The 22,736-nt window shown below is 35.6% G+C and overlaps 3 protein-coding genes across 3 annotated transcripts; 1 reads left to right on the top strand and 2 right to left on the bottom strand.

The window, feature by feature from the left end:
• The first annotated feature begins 9,713 nt into the window (after positions 1-9,713).
• On the top strand, positions 9,714-14,068 carry LOC104109076 (enoyl-[acyl-carrier-protein] reductase [NADH] 2, chloroplastic-like). The gene is made up of 13 exons (XM_009618276.4): positions 9,714-9,853; positions 10,677-10,989; positions 11,091-11,200; positions 11,290-11,345; positions 11,429-11,513; positions 11,588-11,635; positions 12,247-12,321; positions 12,398-12,509; positions 12,632-12,683; positions 12,767-12,818; positions 12,916-12,973; positions 13,278-13,376; positions 13,600-14,068. The coding sequence occupies exons 2-13, from the start codon at positions 10,716-10,718 to the stop codon at positions 13,746-13,748; spliced, it is 1,170 nt and encodes a 389-aa protein (XP_009616571.1). The 5' UTR covers positions 9,714-9,853; positions 10,677-10,715; the 3' UTR covers positions 13,749-14,068.
• Positions 14,069-14,293: 225 nt separating this feature from the next.
• Positions 14,294-20,447, bottom strand: LOC104109074 (non-structural maintenance of chromosomes element 4 homolog A-like). Its single transcript, XM_070190010.1, has 7 exons — positions 20,119-20,447; positions 17,052-17,132; positions 16,162-16,411; positions 15,990-16,080; positions 15,381-15,597; positions 15,198-15,289; positions 14,294-14,707 (listed from the first exon to the last, which is right to left on the bottom strand). The coding sequence occupies exons 4-7, from the start codon at positions 16,017-16,019 to the stop codon at positions 14,456-14,458; spliced, it is 591 nt and encodes a 196-aa protein (XP_070046111.1). The 5' UTR covers positions 16,020-16,080; positions 16,162-16,411; positions 17,052-17,132; positions 20,119-20,447; the 3' UTR covers positions 14,294-14,455.
• On the bottom strand, positions 16,029-20,287 carry LOC138891427 (non-structural maintenance of chromosomes element 4 homolog A-like). The gene is made up of 4 exons (XM_070190862.1): positions 20,119-20,287; positions 17,052-17,132; positions 16,162-16,411; positions 16,029-16,080 (listed from the first exon to the last, which is right to left on the bottom strand). The coding sequence occupies exons 1-4, from the start codon at positions 20,285-20,287 to the stop codon at positions 16,029-16,031; spliced, it is 552 nt and encodes a 183-aa protein (XP_070046963.1).
• Positions 20,448-22,736: the final 2,289 nt, after the last annotated feature.

Genomic DNA, 22,736 nt, shown 5'->3' with positions numbered 1-22,736 from the left:
TATTCATATTTGTTCCGTTTTTGGTTTCGAAACGTGTATTAAATTATATGTTTTAAATAAATGGCTTTGAAATGTAATGGAAATCGGCTTACCTAGTCTTAGAGACTAGGTGCATCACGACGCATGTGGTAGGATTTTGGGTCGTCACAAGTTGGTATCAGAGCTCTAGGTTCATAGGTTCTACGAGTCATGAAAAAATTTAGTAGAGTCTTGCGGATCGGTACGGATACGTCTGTACTTAACTTCGAGAGGCTACAGAGCTAGTAGGAAAATTTTCACTTCTTTCATTCCTTATTGTGCAGCATTTATTCAGCTTGAAGTATATATCTTATGTTCTTTTGCATCCACTCGTGTATGAAATTGCGCACACAGTATCAACTATTCGCCAACGGTTCGTGATACTACATAGGGGTTATAAGGGAGCCAGGGTTGCTCAACCATTGTTACCACATGTCGTTCAGATCGAGGATGACATGCGCCAAATAAATGGCTTGAGGTGTCTTATGACTGGTGTCGTACGAGTGGTGAAGGTTAGTATTGTGGATCATCAGACTGTGTCCTATGGCTTCACGCCAAGTGAAGGGAGTCCACTATCAACGATCAGATTGCGGGGTTATATGTTATATGATTTTTGGCCTGAGATGTATATATGTGGTATTGAAAGATTCTCCGAAACTTGTATATGATTAAGAGCTAAGATTTGTATGGGATGATGCTGGGACTTGCGGTATTCCTGCGTCCTTAATAATTCTACATTTCAGTATCAACGGGGTCATGGAAACAATTTCAGAATACTCGGGGTGTTCCAATAAGTTCTTTTAATGCACCATCGGTACGGGGTTCCTATAATGGTTATTCTAGTTATTCGGCACAGACTCGGAATGAGCAGCCGAACCCGCAGAGGGGTTGTTATGAGTGTGATGATACTAGACATATCAAAAGAAATTGTCCCAAACTTGGGAGAGGTAGATTTCATCAGAGCACTCAATCTACAAGCTTTATTCCAGTTAATACTCCACGTGCACAGCCAGTTAGGGGTGGAGGACAGGCAGGTAGAGGGCGCCTAAGAGGTGGAGGCCTGACCCGTTGATATAATTGCTATGATTTGGCTAAGGCCGATACACCAGATATTGTCATTACAAGTATGAATCAATTTACAATAAAACTATTCTTATTTTGATTCGATTACAATTATCGAGGTGAGAACTCCTTTCATGCTCCTTATATGGTAGATTAGTGAATTCGTACTCCACTCCCGTGTTTATCCCTGTTGGGAGATTTTAATGGTGTTAACCCGTGTCTAACATTTTGTTTTGTACACTATTGAGGGCTAAGAGTCAAAAAGTGATTTTCTGGTACTCACTATAGTGAGTTTTGATATAAATCCGGGATAGTTTGGTTAAAATTTATGAATTTTATGCCCTACCGGTATGGGGTTCATTATGTGATGTGAAATTTTGTTTTTATCGTAATTTATGAGAAGAAACAAAAAGTCAGTTGGCATAATGTGTACAATATTTGTGCTTTAGAGTTGAGGACGAGATCCTTGCATTTTTATATGATGTGAAATATTTAAACCGGGCTACAAGCTGCGGTGGAAGTTATATAAGGACGAGGTCCTTGTGGTAAAATATTTATGAGTTTAAATTCTCCCTTTGTGAAATTTAATTGTACAATAGTATAAATAGGGAGCCATGCCTGTTAGGCTTATTTGATAATTCTTGTATATTTTATGTGCATATTCAGCCATTTTCGTGCTGTAAACATTGAGTTTTAGCCTATGAGATGAGTACCCAGGTGGCGTTAAATGTGACTCATTAATCCGAGTAAGTAATCATGAGGTCTTCATGCCTCACATTCTATTGTCAGTGTTGTGAAAAAAAATCGACCCGACTTGTCTTTTTAAGAATTAACGCCTCGTTCAACGACTTAAAGTCTCGAGAAATTTCGTAATAAGTATTATGACCCGCGGGTGTGGTCGAGTTTGATTTTACGAAAAATTAGGAATTATTAAAATAAACAATCCTTAATTAGAATCTTAAATGGAAAGAGTTGATCAGAGAGTTGACTTTTGAGAAAATGACTCCGAAATGGAATTTTGATGATGTCAATAGCTCCGTATGGTGATTTTGGACTTAGGAGGGTGTCCGAAAAATTATTTGGAGGTCCGTAGTGGAATTAGGCTTGAAATGCCAAAAGCTGAATTTTTGGAAACTTTGATTGGGGGTTGACTTTTTGAAATCGAGGTCGGAATCCGATTCTGGAAATCGGAATATGGCCGTTATGTCATTTATGAATTGTGTGCAAAATTTGAAGTCATTCCGAATTGATTTGATATTTTTCGGCACAAGATATAGAATTTGAAAGTTCAAAGTTCATAGATTTTGATTTGAGGTGTGATTCGTCGTTTTGATGTTGTTTGAAGCCTCAACTAAGTTCGTATTGTATTTTGAGACATGTTGGTATAATTGGTTAAGGTCCTGAGGTCCTCGGATGGATTTCAGAAGGTTAACAGAATGGATTTCGGACAAAAGGAGCTGCTAGAATTTTTCTGATGCAGAAGCTGTTTCTGGACAGCAATTGGTGCAATCGCAGAGGTGACTTTGGAAGCTTATATCTCAAAATTTATAAGGAATCTGAAAATTATCAAAACATGAAAGTTGTAGCCCTTTGATACTAGTTTAGATAATGATAAGCCATTCATCATTCGGATATTTTTACAAAAGGTTACGATCAATTGACTGAAGCTGGTACTGCAGATTTTGGCTACAGCAGTGTGCATCACCAAACATTTCTGTTGCACAGGGCAGACTTTGGGAGCTTATATCGGGCAATCTATAAGGATTCGGGAGATAAGTAAAACATGAAAATTGTATCCCTTTGTATCTAGTTTGCAGAACTTTAAACCGTTTGGCAGTTAGAGTTAAGTACAAGAAGTTATGGTTGATACACTACAGGCTGTCGAGGAAGAGTTTGATGTTTTCAACATAAGCATATAATGATCCAAAGGTCCATTTTTAGTTCTAGAGATCCAAATTCGATTTCGAGACTTTCGAGATTTTGATAATGAATTATAGGAGTGATCTGGAAAGTTTTGTCTAATTTTATCAAGTCGCGATTGAGTTTTTAGCGCGAAACATGAGTTAATTATTTAACGAGCAAAATTGATATCTCATTGAGCAAATGGGCTCCGAATTGAGTTTCAATTGAACGATAGGTTCGTATTTTTATTTGTGACTTATAGGAATAAGAATCGTCGAATTCCGAGTTCGTATGATTAAGTTAGAGCCTTTTTAGTGAAACAAAACTGCTAGTGTAAACAGTCCTGGTGCGCACCTTTTGCGACCAGATTTGACCATATTAGCGACGGGATCGGACTTTTAGCGACCAGAGTAGTGTTTTTTGGGCAGAAACTTAAGGACAAAAAATGGTCATTTCCTTCATTTCATTTTGGATTTTTATAACACGGTTCTTGGGAGATTTTGAGGATTTCTTCAAGACTGCAACTTGGGTAAGTGTCCTATATCCAAAAGTGATTATATTTCATAAATCCATAGTCATATTCATCATTTATTTCAGTTTTAAATGGAAGAAATCAAGATTTTTGCAAAACGTTTCAAGAACGAAAAATTTAGATTTGGAGGGTGAGTTGTTATCGGAATTTGCTAAAATTAGTATGGGTGGACTCGTAATTGAATGGGTTGTCGGATTTTGTGAGTTTCGTCAGATTCTGAGGCGTGCAATTTTTGAGTTAAATTTCGAATTTTGTTGGAAAATTAGTATTTTACATATGGAATTAATTCTTATAATTAGTATTTACTGAATTGAAATAATTTGGTTAGATTTGAGTTGTCCGGAGGTCAATTCAAGCAAGAAGGCGATTTTGGAATATGAGCCTAACTTCAAAAAGATAAGTATCTTGCCTAACCTTGAGTGAGGAAAATTACCCCTTAGGCATTGAGTCTTATGTGAAAATTGTGTAATGGAAAATCATGTATGCTAGGTGACAAGTGCGTACTTGGTTTATATGTGCATATTATATCGGTTTAAATTCATAGACGCCCTTAAGTATTAAATTAGAAAATTATTGTAACTTATTAAATCCCTTATTTGTCATGCCTCATTCCTTGTTTGCCGAAGTTGTTTTTATATGATAATTTGGTGTGATTGTCACTTGACCTTTACGTGAACTATGTGTTTGTTTGAGTTGCCATTTTTATGAAAAACCCTTTAATTATTGATTTTCCCTATAGATAATTTAAATGGAAAATTTAGTTAATAAGATGAATAAATCTATTTATTTTTTGAAGTTGTGATTTAAAAGAGGTGTTGTTCCTTGATTAATTATTTTTCAATTCACGTTGTTGAAAATTTGGTATTGAATTAAAAGGCCATGAATCATATTGAGGCAAAGTGCCAAATTGTGAAATATTATTCGGTTGAGTTGTTCACTCCCGAACATTTTGTTAAGATGTTGTACACATTATGATTGAGTCGTGGGCTCCTTAGTGTGGAAAAATAATGTATTGTTGATTTCTGCGGAAAGTTATAATATTTGAGCACTTGATGTGTAATTTGTGATATGTTATAATATTTGAGCACTTGATGTGCAATTTGTGATATGTTGTAAGATTTGAGCACTTGATGTGCAATTTGTGATATGTTGAAATATTTGAGCACTTGATGTGCAATTTGTGATATGTTGTAATATTTGGGCACTTGAGGTACAAGTTGTATCATGCTGTGATATTTGGGCACTTGAGGTGCGATTTGTGAAATATTGTGATATTTATACGCATGCGGTGAGATAAGGGTGGCTTGAAACGCGTGGCTAGTAGAGGAACTACTAGAAGTCATGCGGTGATATAAGGTCAGGGTGTTGAAACGCATGCAGTGAGATAAGGGTGGCTTGAAACGCGTGGCTACTAGGGGAACTACTAGAAGTCATGCGGTGTGATAAGGGTGGCTAAAACGCGGGATGCTATTTCGGAAAAAATAATTTCTTTAAAATTAAATGTGAAGGCTCCCGCGGTGATATACGGAAATGAGATATTGTAAATTTATTTATGATTAGGGACTACGAGATGGTACCTCTATTTTTTCACTTAAATCAGGGTACTTCCATTTGGGGACTTAGCTTCATTTTATCATATTTTGAACACTAGGTCCGAGAGTGGGTTGCTCTAGTGGTAAGCACCCTCCACTTCCAACCAAGAGGTTGTGAGTTCGAGTCACCCCAAGAACAAGGTGGAGAGTTCTTGGAGGGAGGAAGCTGAGGGTCTATCGGAAACAGGCTCTCTACTCTAAGGTAGGGGTAAGGTCTGCGTACACATTACCCTCCCCAGACCCCACTAGTGGGATTATACTAGATTGTTGTTGTTGTAGGTCCGAGAGTGGGTGATTTTGAGAGAGGATTTTCATATCAAATCATTTGGGTAAGTGCTTCTAATCAATTTTCAATTATGTTTTGTGATTATACCTCAGATTTAACATCAAATTCATGAGAATCTAAAGAAAAATTTGGGAAATATTGTAAAATCTTTCAAAAATGAAAAATGATGAATTGAAAGACGAATTTGTATCGGAACTTGATAATTTTGGTATGGTTGAACTCGTATCGGAATGGGTGTTCGGGTTTTCTAAATTTTATCAGGTTCAGAGGTGCGGGCCCAGGGGGTGACTTTTGTTGACTTTTTACAAATTGTATAAAGATCATAGCTTTGTTAATTGAAATTGTTTTCTCTTGCATTGTTTGATGTATTTAAATCATCTTTGGCTAGATTGAGCCGAGCGGTGGTGAATTGGTAAAGGAAAAGCTAAACTGAGTATTGAGTTGCCGAATTGAGGTAAGTGTCTTGTCTAACTTTGCATGGGGGAACCTACCCCTTAGGAATTGAGTCGATTGTGCTATCTTACTATGTGGAAGCCGTGTACGCAAGGTGACGAGTGGGTACACAGTCTATATGTGGCATTGACTAGTTTAGATTGTCTAGTCTCTTTCCATTCCTTTGATTAAATTGTCATAACATATGGTATCTCGTTATTAGGCTACTCTTACATGATCTATATGATGTTGTTAGCACTTATTTACCTCTTGCTCGTTATTTGTCCCTCATATGCCTTGGTTGAAGTTATTGCCTTCCTTATTGTCTTGTTACCTCTTAATTATTGAGCTCCTCTATGAATCTGTGCATATCTGCTACATGTCCAAATTGTTATAATTGCATGCTTAATTATCACGTGCCTTACATGTCTTGTCATTTTTGTAAAGGTTGTTGTATTCCTTTGATTTTTACGTGGTTCCTTTGTTGCCGTGTACTCATACCCTCGGTTGTAGAAAACTCTTGTAAATTGAGTTATTGAATGTTGTTGTTGATTTAAATTATTGTACGGGGGATCGGGTTGCACGCCGCAACAGGTGAAATAAGGGAGGATATTTATATTGTGACATTATGATTGTACGGTGGGATCTGGTTGCACGCCGCAACAAGCGAAATAAGGGTGAATTGTTATGGTGAAACAAGGGTGAATTATGATATTGCTATTATATGGTGGGATCAGGTTGCGCGACGTAACATATTATATTTATTGTTATGATATTGATGTTGTACGGTGGGATCGGGTTGGACACCGCAACAGTTGAAATAAAGGTGAATTGATATGGTGGAATAAGGGTGAATTATGATATTGATAATATATGGTGGGATCGGGTTGCACGCCGTAACATATTTGTGTATTTTGTATCCCTTATTTTATTGTATTGGCTTCAGTTCCTTCGTACGATATTCTGAGAATTTGTATTTCCGGTTTTCACTGTCTTCTGAGGATTGAGTTATTGTTATTGACTTACTGTCTTGCCGTCATTTTCTGAACTCTTTTTCCTAGTACTATTATTTTGGTAAATTGATTTTCAAGGTGAATTTACTACGTGAATCATTACCGCCTGCCCTGCTGAGTTGTTAGTAATATGGTGATTTAAAATAAAAGAATTAATATCATGCTACCTTGCGTGACTTATAAGTTAAAACTCGCTGTATATTTCGGTATTTACTATTTCTAATAGTTGTTTTATTTTATTTCAATTGATTTCTCAACTTAATCTCCTTAACATGTCTGAGGTTTTTATCTTACTTCAAAAGGAATTGTTATTATGATTTAATTTAATAAATTCTATATTAAATTCAATAGCTTGCTCGATGTTGTAATTTTATTTGAAAAATATTATTTTTCTTCACTCAAATGATTTCTAAAATAAAATCATCTTTCTCGCGGATTTCCTACCTGGTCTAGAAACTGAAATTTTACCTTGTGATGTATAAATAAAATCTCTGGAACATCTTAATTAGCATTTGACACAGATATTATGTACCGAGTAGCACGTGGGTTTTTCCGTGCAAAGTGAGATAGAAAGATGTGGGCACAAGGTGCCATGTGTGTTAAAGGTTTGGAAGTTGTAATTTATGATATGAGATTACGAGCATTGGAATTGTGTATTAGAAACGATTTGATTGGTTGAGTTGACATCGTTTTCCCTACATGAGCACATTTATACTTTATTCGTACCCCAATTATGTTGTTGTTTAATTACTTGGTTATTTCTCGTTGCCATTCGTGTTCCCCTTATCGTTATTATTGATTGTAATTTGATTTCTTTCTGCTATTGGCATTACTCTTATATTCCTTCCTTGTTAACTTTATGTCATATCTTGCAGAAGTTTATATTTTCCGTAGGTATCTTGACCTGGCCCCGTCACTACTCTACCGAGGTTATGCTTGATACTTACTAGGTACCACCGTGGTGTACTCATGCTATGCTTCTGCACATTTTTTTTGTGCAGAACCAGGTACTTCAGATTGAGTTGGTTTTGAAACTTATGCTTAGTGTGGCTGAAGACTTCAAGGTACACATGTTGGGCATTCGCAGGCTCTGAAGTCACCTTTTATTGTATTTATTTCCATTGTTTCCTTTTATTCCGGAACAGTGATGTATTCATTATGTATAATTACTCCTGAAAAGGCTTATGACTTGTACTACCGATTTTGGAATTGTAAATTTATATAAAGATTTCTATTTCGAAATTGTTCGATGTTAGTTAAATATTGTTTTTATTTCAGTCAACGTTAGACTTACCTAGTTTTAGAGACTAGGTGTCATCACGACTCCTTTAGAGAGATTTTGGGTCGTGACAGTTGTAGTTAATTTTCTTTATTTGAATGTATGGAAGTTGAAAATAAGTTGTGTACTGTATGAATTGTTGTATAAAATTTATATTTAAGTTATAAATTTTTTTATTTTACATAAAGTTATTGATATGTATCAATTAAAAGAGGACATTTTGATTGGAATTTCAGAGAGGAAGAAGAACAGAACACATAACAAAATATAAATAAATCGTATACAATATATAGTATAAGACATATCGAATATAATTTGTATATATCGAAAATATATATATACATATATATATATATATACAAGACATATCGAATATAATTTGTATAAATATTATATTTAACTTGTATGATGTTGTAGTTATATTTTAACTGTGTAAAAATGATATATAAAATTTATAGATAAGTTGTAAATAAGTTATATACTGTATAATTAGTTGTATGAAATTTATTTTTAGTTTGTATATTATTGTAGATGTATCAATTTTATATTAAATTTGTATGAAATTTATTTTTAAATTTTATGTTGTTGTACCATACATTTTTCTTTTCTTACTCGATTTGTTAAAGAAAGAAAAGTAGAGAATGAATTCCAAATCGGATCATATGCATTGATTTTTTTTAACTAAAAAAACTTAAATATTAATGGGAACTGAATTATTTGGGTGGAGAAATTTCGAGTAAAAGTGCTATAGTCGCACTTCGGAGAAACTAGTTTCATCTGAGATTTGAATTTTGTGCTGAACTTGATGTCAACAAATATGTGAATCTAGAAATTTATTTCGGCCAATTGAACTTTCTCGAACTGTTTCTTTTTAAGAACCAAAAAGATTTGAGCCAAAATAAAAGATGCCAAGAAGAACAGAAGTTCTTTTGCGCAAATAATAAGAGGTTACACGTTAATAAATCAATCAATTCTTCGAAAATATATTTGTATTACCTTCATTGGTAATAGCCAAAAATCTCGGGCACATGTTATTCTTGCATCTTCCTGAATGGTGAGAAATCAACTGGGTAGCATAGATTTTTGTTGGAAATACTAATATAAAGTTGAATCCGAAATTTGGAGGCGATTGAATATGATTTACTATGACTTAGGTCAGAAACTTCAAAATTAAGCAAAGAAGATGACTGAGGTCTTTTGATTTGTACTGGGGTTTGATTCAGAGATGTAATTGGTTGTTTTCCAACGACGATGGCGATTAGGAGGGAGGTAACAGAAAACAGGAGAAGAGGAGAGAAGACAGAAAGGAGGCTGGAAGGACGCTTATTGAGACAATTAAATATAAACGGTAAGAAAAACTTAGTTATAGCTGATAAATTTGAAACTTTTAAGATATTTAGTAAATAAGTTTAAAATATGGTATAGGAACAAAATGATTTATAAGCCCTTTCAGTGTGTTTAGATCAAAATTCAACACTTCCGACGGGCTATTGATGGACCAACTGGACGTGGGCTCACTTACATAGCTTCTTGAGCAGTGAAAGCCCAAGCCTTAAACAGGGTAAAATTGTCATTTAATACATAACATCCCACTTGTTCACACTCTCTCCATTACTGCACTTTCAAAGCTCCCCAACGGCCATAGCTTCGTTTTCATCGACAGAGCACTATATGTAAATCAATTTATTTTCTCGCTCAAGCATTATTAGTTCCTTCTTCGTGTTGTCTGAATCTGAGGTAAGTTTTTTTTCTTTGCATAAACATCTATGATTCAAATGCGGTTAGATCCTACATTGATCACATGTTATCTCATCATCTTTCGGTTTTTTAGTTTTTTTGTTTGAAATTTGGTTTCATCCTCTATTTGATGAATCTATCGAGTTAAATTAGAATTGCATTTGCGTGTATGGATTCTGATAAATCACTCGCGTGCTACTTGAGCTATGTTTCTTTATTCTTTTTTTAAAAAAGAATTTAAGTTGAGTCTGGTGTATTAAAATTTTCATGAAACTCAACTTTTAACTTCAGATTAATGGTCCAACCAGTATTTAGACATTTTTATCAGTTTATACCAAGCACACATTTTTAAGCTTATGGTGCTTGATCATTATTATTTTTGAGAGGTTGTTCATGCTATAGGCTGATCCAAGATTTGAACTTTATGGGTTCGGGATGCCACTTAACTACTAACCATTTGAGTTACTGGATTCGAAATTTAATATTTGTACATGTTCAGTAGATTTTTTAACAGATATATAAGGTCTGCGCTAAGCTGTTGGGTTCGAATGAACCCAGACCTTACCTTATACATCCGCCCTTGCGTCATGCTTTCAACTTCATTGTCGAGGCGTATACATTGAATTTAACAACTTGTGTTATATGGAATCAATATTTAAGAAATGCACAAGATACAACTACAAATTTTAAGTTTGACATTACTTACTTACACATGTAAATTTGACTGATTTATTTTCTCATATTGCCTGGATCATTAATGTATTGTATATATTTTGTTGGGTCAAAAATATTTTGTTGTACTGACCATCTATGATTCCTTCAGATTCCTCTTTTTTTATTCTGGTCCGCTGACTTGCTGGAAATGGCTGCAAACACAACTCCTGGCTTGCAAATCCGAGCAACCGAACAATGCATTTCCACATCTCGCAATATTTCAAATTTGAGCAGTATAAGTTTCAGTTTTGAAAGTAAACGAAAATCTTTTACAGATTTTAGAGGTTCATCTTACATCTCGCTCAGCAAGCCAATCGATAGCTCCAAACTGGCTCCTATAAAATTTGAAAAGATGGTTACAAAAGCAATGTCTGGAGCAAGTGAACAAGTGCCAGTTTCAGGATTACCTATCGATTTGAGAGGTTGCTCTAAAGTGTCTGTAAATTCTCCTTTGATTTGAGGTTTTGTGCAGAAGTATAGAGTTTTTGCTTGCAATTAGTGATTGTTATTTCTTATTATGCAGGTAAGAGGGCATTTATTGCTGGCATAGCAGATGATAATGGGTATGGATGGGCAATAGCAAAGTCTCTTGCAGCTGCAGGGGCTGAAATTCTTGTTGGTACATGGGTCCCTGTACGTATATCTTTGACATGTTTATAAAGTTACTACCATTACTTATAACGTGGCAAAGAGGTAGTCTTTCTAATTACTTTATATTACAGGCACTGAACATTTTCGAAACCAGTCTGCGGCGGGGGAAGTTTGATGATTCACGAGTGTAAGCATGAAAATATTCTATCTTTCCATGTACTGTCTTCTTTCCCACATTTTTCTGATAGATAATGTAATTTGATGTTTTAGGTTGCCAGATGGATCATTGATGGAAATTACAAAGGTTTACCCTCTGGATGCAGTTTTTGACAGTCCAGAAGATGTTCCTGAGGATGTAAGATAAACTATTCTCAGTTCCCTTCTCAACAACTTATACAAGTCTAATCATACTTGGTGAGATTGGTGCAGGTCAAAACAAACAAACGTTATGCTGGATCCTCAAAATGGACTGTCAAGGTATATCATGCTTTACATATTTCTTGCTGTTTCTCATATTTTTCATCTGGATATATGCCTACATGCAATCATCTGTATTTGTTGGTGCTTATATTAAAGGAAACTTTTATTTGTGAATGTTGAAGGGCATTCAAACATATATATATCGGATGTTGTTTGACTCGTTTTAGTATTCTCCACCATGCCTGTGCACATTGCTTATAGTTGACATCCATATATTATGTCAAATCTTCTTCAACCCTGGCTCCCTAAATTTATTTGGCCAGAAAAGTTTCAGTTATAGTTGATGCTGAAATTTGGTTGCGAAAGACTTCATTATATCTTAAATGTGTCATTGACTGAAATGTTTGTTTGGTTATCAGTAAGGACTTTGTAATATGCTATATGCATCATTGATACTGAAACTTCTGTTTGGTTATCAATTAATTGAAGTACCATATTCCGCTCCTCTGGCATGTGATATCTCCAGTGTTTTCTCCTCCATCTTTTTAGTTGAATTATCTATCTTGCTCATAAAGTAGTAAATAAGTATTGTATATTTAGGGAATCCAGAGTTATGTCAACACAGCTGATAAACTTGTTAAATAACCTTTTTATTGCTAATATTGTAGGAAGTTGCTGAATGTGTTAAACAAGATTTTGGCACTATTGACATCCTTGTACATTCGCTTGCAAATGGTCCAGAGGTACACTATTCCTTTCATTGTTTAATTTCCCTTTACAATCTATTTGAGGCCTACTATTTTTAAATATTTATTATAGGTTAGCAAACCTCTGTCAGAGACATCAAGAAAAGGATACCTTGCAGCTGTATCTGCCTCCAGTTATTCCTTTATATCTCTACTGAGGCATTTTCTTCCCATAATAAATCCAGGTAAACTCTTGCTAGCCTTCTGTTATTTTTGGTTACTTTAGTAAAACAATATTAGTGCAACAAGTGCTGTTCCATCAAACAAATCTTTCTCTGAAACTTTCAGCTATGTCCTTACCTTGTAGGCGGTGCCACAATCTCTCTAACGTACATTGCTTCTGAAAGGATTATCCCTGGGTATGACTCTCCTTAATTACGTAGGTTGAGCTTTCTTAATTTCTCAGTTTAGGTTTAAATTAATATTCTTCTTGGATTTACAGATATGGAGGCGGTATGAGTTCGGCAAAAGCTGCTTTGGAGAGTGACACAAGAGTAAGTTTGTACCTAGGTTTATTTTCGATAATCCATCTCTCATTTCCTTTAGCTTCAACTGTGAGCATCGCTTAAGAGTAGTGTATGCTTGCTGAAGGTCCTGGCGTTTGAAGCTGGAAGAAAGCACAAAGTCAGAGTGAACACGATATCTGCTGGTATGCATCAACACTCAGTTTCTTCATAACTTGCTGATCTTTGAACTCCGGAAATTTGCTGCACAAACCACTTCAAAGATATGCTGCATTGCCAAAGCTTGTAGTTTATTGTCGTTTCAGGGAGAACATGTTTTCCATGTTACAAACTAAAGCTGTATAGAAATAAATTTGGTGGATAACTTCTTAAATCATTTATTGCGTGTTCAACACACATCAAACGTTCCTATTTTCGTCTCCTAATCTGCTCAGTGCTCATAAATCTAAAATTCCATCACCAGAAATTAAATAAGTAGATGCTTTACAGGTCCACTGGGAAGTCGTGCAGCAAAAGCTATTGGATTTATTGACATGATGATAAATTACTCATTGGAGAATGCTCCTTTGCAAAAGGAGTTATATGCCGGTAAGTCAGATGCTTAAATATTTATTTGCCACTGAGAATGCTCTGAAGAATCACCATGTTGCTAGTGGGGGTCAAATGTGTTCTCTTCTGAATTGATTTTCAAAATCATACTGGTGAATGTGTCGGGTTGAAGGCTTCGAATAGAATTTAAATCGACTCTCATCTTACTATATGCTGCACTTCTATTGCTTCCGAGTGTCTAACTTTTAAGTGGACCTAACAGAGGAGGTCGGGAACACTGCTGCTTTTCTGGCATCTCCTTTGGCTTCAGCAATTACTGGTGCCACCGTGTATGTTGACAATGGTCTGAACGCAATGGGAGTTGGAGTTGACAGCCCAGCTTTTTCGGGTCTCGATATCCCAAAGAGTTAGAGCTGGAGGCAATGCTAGTATGGCTTTCGTTATTTCAGAGAAATAAATTATTCTTTCGATAATCGGAAACAAAAGTCAGCCTCTTGCCTCTTGGTGTTGTTATCTGTTATAGATTCTGCAGATAGGTCATTTCATTTCGATGAGTGGATAGCAATTGATGTGACACTGCATTTGTAGGAGGCAATCTCAGCATTGGATATGCATCTAAATTTAACTGCTCGCTAGCGGAAAGACTTGCAATTGGAGTTGACAGTTTTTTCGCTTATTAACTTATGCATGCGATGAGTAAAACTTTCCTTCTGGTTTTCCGTTGCCCATTATCTTACGGAGTGCAGGATATTTATTTGATTTGATACTGCCATTGCTCAAATCTTAGCGTCTAAATATATACATAAGTTACCCAGTAGCTTTCACCCTACGCATGAACTACAGATAGGGCAGACTATTTGCCACTGGTATCATACGCTCAACCAGTGCGTAATAAGGACATCTTCTAGATCACTTGTTTCCTCTTTGTTACCTCAACAAGAAGGAACAAAATAAGATGGGAAAAGAATGTCCGCTTGTTACCTCTATGTCTGAATATATTAACCAAAGAGCTATTGGCCCAAAAAACATATCAAAGTTAACAATTTCCTAATACTTAACCAATAACCAACCGTGGAACTTCCTGAATCATCTCAAAGTTCCATAAGCTTCAGCCAGTCTTATGTGAACTTTCGCTTTCCTTTCCTAATAGCAGCAGCTCTTGCAGAATTATCACTTTCTGGGGAGTCTTCAACTACAGTCTGCTCCTGCAAAACCAGACCACGATTTCTGGATAACTTCCTTATTGGTGTTGTTGACACAGCTCGTTCATTTTCTACATTGTTTGATGCCGGCTGAGAATTGGCTGGCGTTTCAGCTTCATTTCTGTGTGGCATTAATTCTTCTCCCTCACCAACAGAAGCCAACATAAGCTGCATAAGAAGAAACTAATTCAGAGGCATAGTGACTAGTAATAGAACTCCTAGGCACATCACATGTAATGGAACTAAAATGAGCATTTAAAAGATTCAAGAATGAGCGCAAAACAGCAGGAAACATGCTGAGTAGCGTAGACAAGACAGCTGCTAAATGAAAAACAGCAAATCTGTTATGCATCAGAAATGAAAAGAACAGGCTAATGATGTGGTAAAACTGACCATACATCTATTCTGCAGAATAATACAAAAATGAAAGTTGATCTCATCCACAAGCTTGTTAAAGCACAAATCCTTGGCCATTATAGCTTATGTGAGAAGCATATTTCTAGTATAAGATAGAAAGTCATTTCAGTGTGCTAATAGTTCAATATCAACAGAAACAAAAATAAAAACCATCCATAATCCTATATATATATATATATATATATATATAGAGAGAGAGAGAGAGAGAGAGAGAGAAGAATGATGGATTTAAGATAGATACCTTCCAATCCAGGAAGTCGAATCTAAAGACGAAGTGCATATAAGAAACCTCCCCAGAAAGGACTGCATTAGAAGCAGGAGCATTCCTTGGTGCTGCATAATCATTAGTTAGTCTAGTCATGAAATATGCAGGGGCAGAAGAAGAAACTGAAACTCCAAACAACTATGGGCATAAGAAACTTACAAACTCTATGACAGCCTTTGTCATCAACAGTTATGTCAGCCCGCCCATCTTTAATTAGAAACGATAGGGCAAATAAATTTTCAACTGTTTGTGCAAATGATCTTCTATTCAGGATTATGTTTTCGAGCTTAACACTCTTATGCCTCCTTAAAATTTGGAACATCGTAGCCATATTCTTGTCAGTTTCTGTCTTCTCTTCACCAACTGTTTCATTTAGCTGAAAATATATCAAGATATCTTAGGATACAATAAATATTACCAAAGTAAAGGAAAAATTAAGTAGTGCTTATGCAGTTCAAAGAAACTAAAGAAAAGTGACTACAGTCAGCAACTCGGCATTTAAAACAGAATGAGGAAACTCTAATGCAAAGAGAGATCTACAAGATAATATTCAAGTAAAATGCGTAAACTATTATAGAGAGAGACTCAATTCTCTTAGAGACTTAAGATTTCTTTAAATGTTCTTCCAGCAGTAAACAACTGACTAAATCATTTCTAAATATCTTAGCTTAAACTATATTCTTCTGATAAGGTGGGAGCAATTTCTTTATCCAAGTTCTCCAAATAATAAGCAAGGATGCGTAGAGGCTTGTAAATAGAATGTCATACCTCCTCAGGGCGTTCACTTTCTGTTGGCATGACACGCTTTCAACGAACAACAGGATTACGTTGCTTAACTTCAGTATTCATAGGCCCAATCCTGTGAAAAATATAGATTACATCTGGTTCAATACACAAAGTGGTACATAACAAGAAAGAAGATGGATGATGGAAAATTTACATAGTGCAGCATCCAGGAGCACTCTTGAAAACATGAGAGACAGCAAGACCAACATCTTTCCAGTGTATATTTCCATCCTCTTCTGTCCTACTGCTAGATCCACCTTCTTGGCCAAAGTCCCTAAGTAAACAACTAACAAAATCTGAAGGGGTCACTCCTCCATTACTATGTGCCTTTACAGTCGTCACCAACGAGTTTGTGATGTCCAGCAAGGCCTCAGCATCGGCAACCTGTTCCCTAGGTTTTTGTACTATATATAAAAAATAAAACTTCTAAAGTGAATCCAGAAAATTCGAACATGATTGTATAACTGAATCATCGGGGTTGTGAACCTATAAAAGCTAAAAGAATAACATCTACTTTTTTTATGAAATAAGAAGGCCTACTATTTCATTTCTCGACAATTAATTAAATCCCAAAAGCCTAAGGGAAAACAATTAAATGCAGATTTCTCACCCTCCAACTTCAAAAGAAGTCACCAGACAGTCCGTCAGCTTTTTAAAGAAAAGAAAAACATATTTTCAGCTTACGCTCAAATCATATACTAATAAAGTTTGGATAGACAGAATAATTCAATGAACCAATCATACTTATGTAAACAAGTAATAAGGCAATCAATCCAACTACTCAAGAAACCACCTATTTTCAAATGGATTCTCTCTTTCACAAATAAACAAGAGATTTAGCACCTGCACTCTGCAAAATATTTCAAGCTCTGCAGCAGTACTTCAACGAAAACACAACCAAGCAAAAATGAATTGAACTAAAAAAGTAAGAGTAATTTTGCACATGCAAAGTACAAATTACCCAAGCAGGTAAGCCACATTCAGAAACAAAATAATATTACACATAGTATCAATGCACCAGAAACATAAAACTTGAACCAATACCTTGCTGATGTAGCCTTTCAACTTCCTCAATTATCGTCTTAAATTTATCTGAATCAACTTGTGATATATTATCTCTCTCATCTGCAACAAAGGCACAATTATTAACGCCTAATCATGCTAAAATGGCATCATGATTACTGTTAGTAATACAAAATATTCACCATAAAATCAAAGTTGGCGTGTTATATCTCAGATGGGGAACTAATCTTAGAACTCCAAAAAGAAAAAAAAAAACATAAACATCAGAATTGACTGCTAACAAATAACATCAATCTAATAGAAGGCCAATAAGGTTTAAGTTCTGAGTGCTGACAGCATATAAGTTTTTTACATCATTAGGTTAAGTTTACATATAACAATAGGTAACTCATCGTAGTGAACACTAATTGGTGACTTGGAAAATAGGGCAGTAACCTGCTATAAGAGGTTAAATTGCATCGATAGTGTAAAAGTTATTTACAATATCCAAGTGAAGTACAGGCTAGAAGTTGTACAGACTAGCTAAGGTGAGAGAAAGGAAGGCCCGTGATCTGGATCAAGTGAAGTGCATCAAAGATGAGAGCAGAGTTTTGATGGAAGAGGCACAAATTAGGCGAAAATGACAATCGTACTTCTATAAACTCTTAAATGAAGAGGGGGATAGGAACATTGTGCTAGGTGATTTGGAGCACTCCGAGAGTTATCGTGATTTTGGATTAATGGATTTTGTAGGTGATTTAAGAGGTTGTGAGTTCGAGTCACCCCAAGAGCAAGGTGGGGAGTTCTTGGAGGGAGGGAGCCAAGGGTCTATCGGAAACAGCCTCTCTATCCCAAGGTAGGGGTAAGGTCTGCGTACACACTACCCTCCCCAGACCCCACTAGTAGGATTATACTGGGTTGTTGTTGTTGTTGTTGTTGGATTTTGTACGCGCATAAGAGTTGAAGAGGTCAAGGGGGCTATGCGTAGGATGAGCAGGGGTAAAGCGACTGGAAGATGAAATCCCTTTGAAATTCTGAAAGAACGCGGGTAGGACAGGCGTAAAGTGGCTCACTGGGTTATTTAGCATCATTTTAAGACGAAAAAAATGCTCGAAGAATGGAGGTGGAGTATGATAATTCGATTGTACAAATACAAGAGTGATATCTAAAATTGCAACAACGGTAGGGGTATCAAGTTGTTAAGCCATACGATGAATGTTTGGAAGAGGGTGGTAGAAGTAAGGGTGAGGAGTAGTTTGTCTATTACCAAGAACCAAGCATGCCGGGTCGTTAAACTACGGAAGCCATTCACCTTGTGAGGAGATTGGTGGAGCAGTATAGGGAATTGAAGAAGGACTTGAATATAGTGTTCATTGACCTAGAAAAAGCATACGACAAAGTCCCGAGAAAGGTTCTATGGAGATGTTTGGAGGCTAAAGGTGATCATGTAGCATATATTAGGGTGATTAAGGACATATATGATAGAGCTAAGACCCGGGTCAGGATAGTGAGAGGAGATTTAGAACACTTTCCGGTTGTGATGGGATTGTACCAGGGATCAGCCCTTAGGCCGTTCTTGTTTTCCTTGGCGATGGATGAACTGACGTGGCCTATTCAAGGGGATGTGTCATGATGTATATTATTTGCAGATGGCATAGTTCTGATTGACGAGACGCGAGTTGGTGTTAACGAGAGGCTGGACGTTCGACGACAGACCCTAAAATCTAAAGGTTTCAGGTTGAGCAGAACCAAGACGGAATATTTGGAGTGTAAGTTCAGCGACATAACCCAAGAAGCGGACATGGATGTGTTGATGCACAGGTCATCCCCAAGAGAGATAGTTTCAAGTACCTTGGGTCAGTAATACAGGAAAATGGGGAGATTGATGAGGATATCACATATCGTATTGGAGCAGGGTGGATGAAATAGAGACTCGCTTATGGTGTCTTGTGTGATAAGAATGTGCCACTAAAACTTAAAGGTAAGTTATACAAAGTGGTAGTTAGACTGACTATGTTGTATGGGACAGAGTGTTGGCAAGTCAAAAACTCTCATGTTTAAAAGATGAAAGTAGCTGAAATGAGGATGTTAAGATGGATGTACGGGCATACTAGGTTGGATAAGATTAGAAATGAAGTTATTCGGGAAAAGGTGGGAGTGGCTCCCGTGGAGGATACGGTGCGGGAGGCAAGGCTAAGATGGTTCGGACATGTGAAGGGAAGAAGCACAGATTCCCCAATTAGAAGGTATGAGAGGTTTGCCGTGGTGGGTGGGGGAGAGGTGATTAGGCAGGACATGGAACAACTGGAGCTTACTGAGAATATAACCCCCGATAGGAGGGTATGGAGGTCAAGAATTAGGGTGAAAGGTTAGTAGGCAGTCGAGCGTTCCCCTTTCTTTCCCAGACCAATAGCATTAGTATTAGCATGGTAACTCTTTATTCTTGGATTGCTGATACTACCTACTGTTTGATTGCATTCTTTTGCTTCGCTTTTCTTAATATCTTGTTGTTATTATCACTTGTTTCCGCTGCTTCTTTCCATCTTGTCTTTAGCCGAGGGTCTATTGAAAACAGCATTTTTGTCCTCCAAGGGGTAGAGGTAAGGCATGCGTATAAACTACCCTCCCCACACCCTACTTGTGGGAACTCACTGGGTTTGTTGTTGTTGTTATAAGTGTCTATAACTTAAATCCAGTAGGGGTAATAACCTGTTATAGGAGGTTACATTGCACTCAGGGTAAAAATTATTTACAGTCAGTGCACATAACTTAAATCCAGTAGTGTAATAACATGCTAGCAGAGGTTAAAATGCACTGGTAATATAAAAATTACTTATAATGTTAGTGTATATAACTTAAATCCAGTCAAATATAAAGCAGTTGAAAAGGAAATTTTCTCTACAGATAATATGAATTCAGTGAGAAACAAGCTACTCAATTTGTTCACAAATTTTTTGGGAGTATTACTATTTGAAGAGGCACACTGTTTTACTTTGATTACATTCATTCAAATGAATGTTAGTTATTCGTAACTATAAATAACTGTGAGTTGTAGGAAATCTGAATCTTAACAGAAAAAGGAGCAAAATGTAGGTAAATAATGAGTTACCGGAAATCCGAGACTTAAAATTGAGATAATGAGAGCGAAGAACTCTGCGCCCAATAGTGTGATCCTCATCCACCGAACTGTTATTGTTGTTATTTCTAGCGCCTGCTGCAGCTGCAGCGCCATTACTACTTTGAATATTGACTGGTTCACGTTTTGCGGTTCGAAACATAGCTAATTCAGGAAGCTTCTTATGACAGAATTAGGGTGAAAATGAGCACAAAAATTGAGGAAGAATATGCGAAGAGATTAAGAAGAATTATGCGTAAAATTTAAATTCGGAGCAGAAAAGAATTGCTAAAATTGAAATCCTGAAGAAGATGTAAAAACCCTATGAATTTTGAAAAAGAGTTGTAACTCCATTGAGGCGCGCTGTGAGTCACCCCCTTTCTCTCTCTCTCTAAATTTTCTGTCTTTAACGATTTATATATATATATATATTGTGGGTGGGAAAGAGAAGATCACCTGCGGGTGTGTGCAGAGGATTAAAGGTGAGCTTAACTTGATTGGCAAGTACTGGAGTTTTAACTCATATGGTCTCTTAAGTATGATAATATGTATAGTTTAGTCCTAATGATATTATCTTGAGCGCATAAAGTCCCTTAAGTTTGAAATAATTGAGCAATTCTGATCCAATTGGAATATCCAAATGGATCATTATAGCTAATGAAAATTTCACGTGCTTCTCAAAGTAGAATAGAAGACGACCCGATAAAGATCTTCTTCTCCAATTTCAACACTAATCATATTAGAAACACAAAACTTTAGACAAAACAATCACTACAATTTTTTTAACAAGTCTATTAGTAACAAAAAATAAACCGTAATAAAGGAAAAATAATATTGGGAAAGAAGACCCGATTGTAATTCAACTTGATTGTGTGAGAGACATGTTATTGTATTTGATTTTATGCAAATTTTAAAATATTTAATTTATTTAAGGATTATATTAGTGATAGTGGATAAATTATAATATTAGATTAATGGTAAAAAGTCAGGGAAAGCATCATCTAATTTTTAAGTTGAATAGTTTAGTGAATCTATTAAAAATTAGAAATTGTATAAAAATAAAATAGAGCTAATTATTTTTTAATTTCCTAAAGAAAAGAGTTAACTACTACTTATTTTAACAAGAAGTTTCATGAGGAGCAGGCCCAAGTGCTCCACGACTGAAATGTGAATTTGTTGGGTTAAGGACCAAAAGGCAGTAGAAAAATGCTAGTTCATAATAGACGCGGCTCAACAAGACTGGAGGTCTAAATCCAAAATTTAATCGAATGCTTTTTTTGAAATAAAATCTTCATATATATATTTTTTTGAAGTCTATTTTTTCTAATTTTTTGAGATGTAAAATTATTAATAATTTCGTTTATAAATCATTTAATCTCTCCTAAGATATTGTTGATCTTAAAAAATAGGACCAAATTCAAAAAGTTGATAATTTGATATCGAAATAATTATTTAATTTTCCAATATAATTGTTGCAATGTTTGAAACAAGGGGAAAAAGTTAAGAATGCACAATATAACTTATTCGGTAGTACTTTTCAGCTCTTATGATCACTAGAATAAAGTAGTCTTTTTTTAAGAAACAATATAATTTATGAAAAATTTAAACTTTGCAGAAACCAAGAAAGAGGGTATAAGAGTATAATACACGTTTTCTGATGAGATATGTAAAAAAAAATGAGGCATTTGAACTATTAGAGATATTAAAAAAAAGGTCTCTAGAAGTTTATTATACGTTTTCTAGTAACAAATGTGAAAAGGAGAAGAATAATTTAGGTACTTCACTGATGATGTCAATCGTAAATGTAAATAACCCAAAAATTTATATTTAAGGCAAGGGTCGGGAGTGATTCTCTTTCTCGAATTTTTACTCAAACGGTTATATCAATAACAAATTAATTTTAAAAAAATTAAAAGTTATTTTAACTTTTTATAAAATATTTCACTTTTCTACTTTGAAATAATCAATATTTTAAAAGCTTAACTTATAAATTCATTATTGGCAAAAATTGGGCTCCAGCTCCAAGGATTGTAATGGGATGGATATGATCTAACCTACCTTAATCAAATATATTGGGATTCGAGCCCTATGAATGATATCTTGTTAGAGCATGCTTTCACTTTTATTAAGCCTTACGCGGTGAAAATTTAAATTAGTCGGGACCTCAATATAAATACCGAATACGAATAGAAAACAAAAAAAAAATATTTGGGACCTAAAGCTATTGCTTTAGTTGCTTGACCCTTTGGCCGCCTCTGGTCCATGATAGCATAATATTGTCCTATCTAATCTTAACTCGAATCGAGCCCAACAGAATTCAATTCATAGATAAATACTTAAAGTAATAAAGTTAGTATTAAATGTCAGATAAATAGTTATTTTAATTATTATTGTGATCAAGTAAATACCTTTTATTAATATATGTATGGGTTGGTCAGTCAAAAACTCTCATGTCCATAAGATTAAAGTAGTGAAAATGAAGATGTTGATATGGATGTGCGGATATACTAAAAAGGATAAGATTAGGAATGAAGAGATTCGGGATAAGATGGGAGTGACCTCCGTGGTGGACAAAAATATGAAAAGCAAAGATTGAGATGGTTTAAGCATGA

The sequence above is a fragment of the Nicotiana tomentosiformis genome, chromosome 12 (genome assembly GCF_000390325.3).
Source record: "Nicotiana tomentosiformis chromosome 12, ASM39032v3, whole genome shotgun sequence".
Lineage (NCBI taxonomy): Eukaryota > Viridiplantae > Streptophyta > Magnoliopsida > Solanales > Solanaceae > Nicotiana > Nicotiana tomentosiformis.
Note: the sequence above shows the minus strand (reverse complement) of the source record. Positions and strands in the feature narration are given on the sequence as shown.

What these genes read in the sequence shown, in the direction of transcription:
- LOC104109076 (XM_009618276.4), top strand. Translation starts at nt 10,716, where the DNA reads ATGGCTGCAAACACAACTCCTGGCTTGCAAATCCGAGCAACCGAACAA. An exon ending in AAGTTTGATGATTCACGAGT is followed by an intron (nt 11,346 to 11,428) that starts GTAAGCATGAAA and finishes TTGATGTTTTAG; the next exon opens with GTTGCCAGATGGATCATTGA. An exon ending in CAGAAGATGTTCCTGAGGAT is followed by an intron (nt 11,514 to 11,587) that starts GTAAGATAAACT and finishes AGATTGGTGCAG; the next exon opens with GTCAAAACAAACAAACGTTA.
- LOC138891427 (XM_070190862.1), bottom strand. Translation starts at nt 20,287, where the DNA reads ATGTTTCGAACCGCAAAACGTGAACCAGTCAATATTCAAAGTAGTAAT. An exon ending in TTTTAAGTCTCGGATTTCCG is followed by an intron (nt 17,133 to 20,118) that starts GTAACTCATTAT and finishes CCTTTGTTGCAG; the next exon opens with ATGAGAGAGATAATATATCA. An exon ending in TGAAAGGCTACATCAGCAAG is followed by an intron (nt 16,412 to 17,051) that starts GTATTGGTTCAA and finishes TTTTATATATAG; the next exon opens with TACAAAAACCTAGGGAACAG.
- LOC104109074 (XM_070190010.1), bottom strand. Translation starts at nt 16,019, where the DNA reads ATGCCAACAGAAAGTGAACGCCCTGAGGAG. An exon ending in CAAAGGCTGTCATAGAGTTT is followed by an intron (nt 15,290 to 15,380) that starts GTAAGTTTCTTA and finishes ATGATTATGCAG; the next exon opens with CACCAAGGAATGCTCCTGCT. An exon ending in TCGACTTCCTGGATTGGAAG is followed by an intron (nt 14,708 to 15,197) that starts GTATCTATCTTA and finishes CTTCTTATGCAG; the next exon opens with CTTATGTTGGCTTCTGTTGG.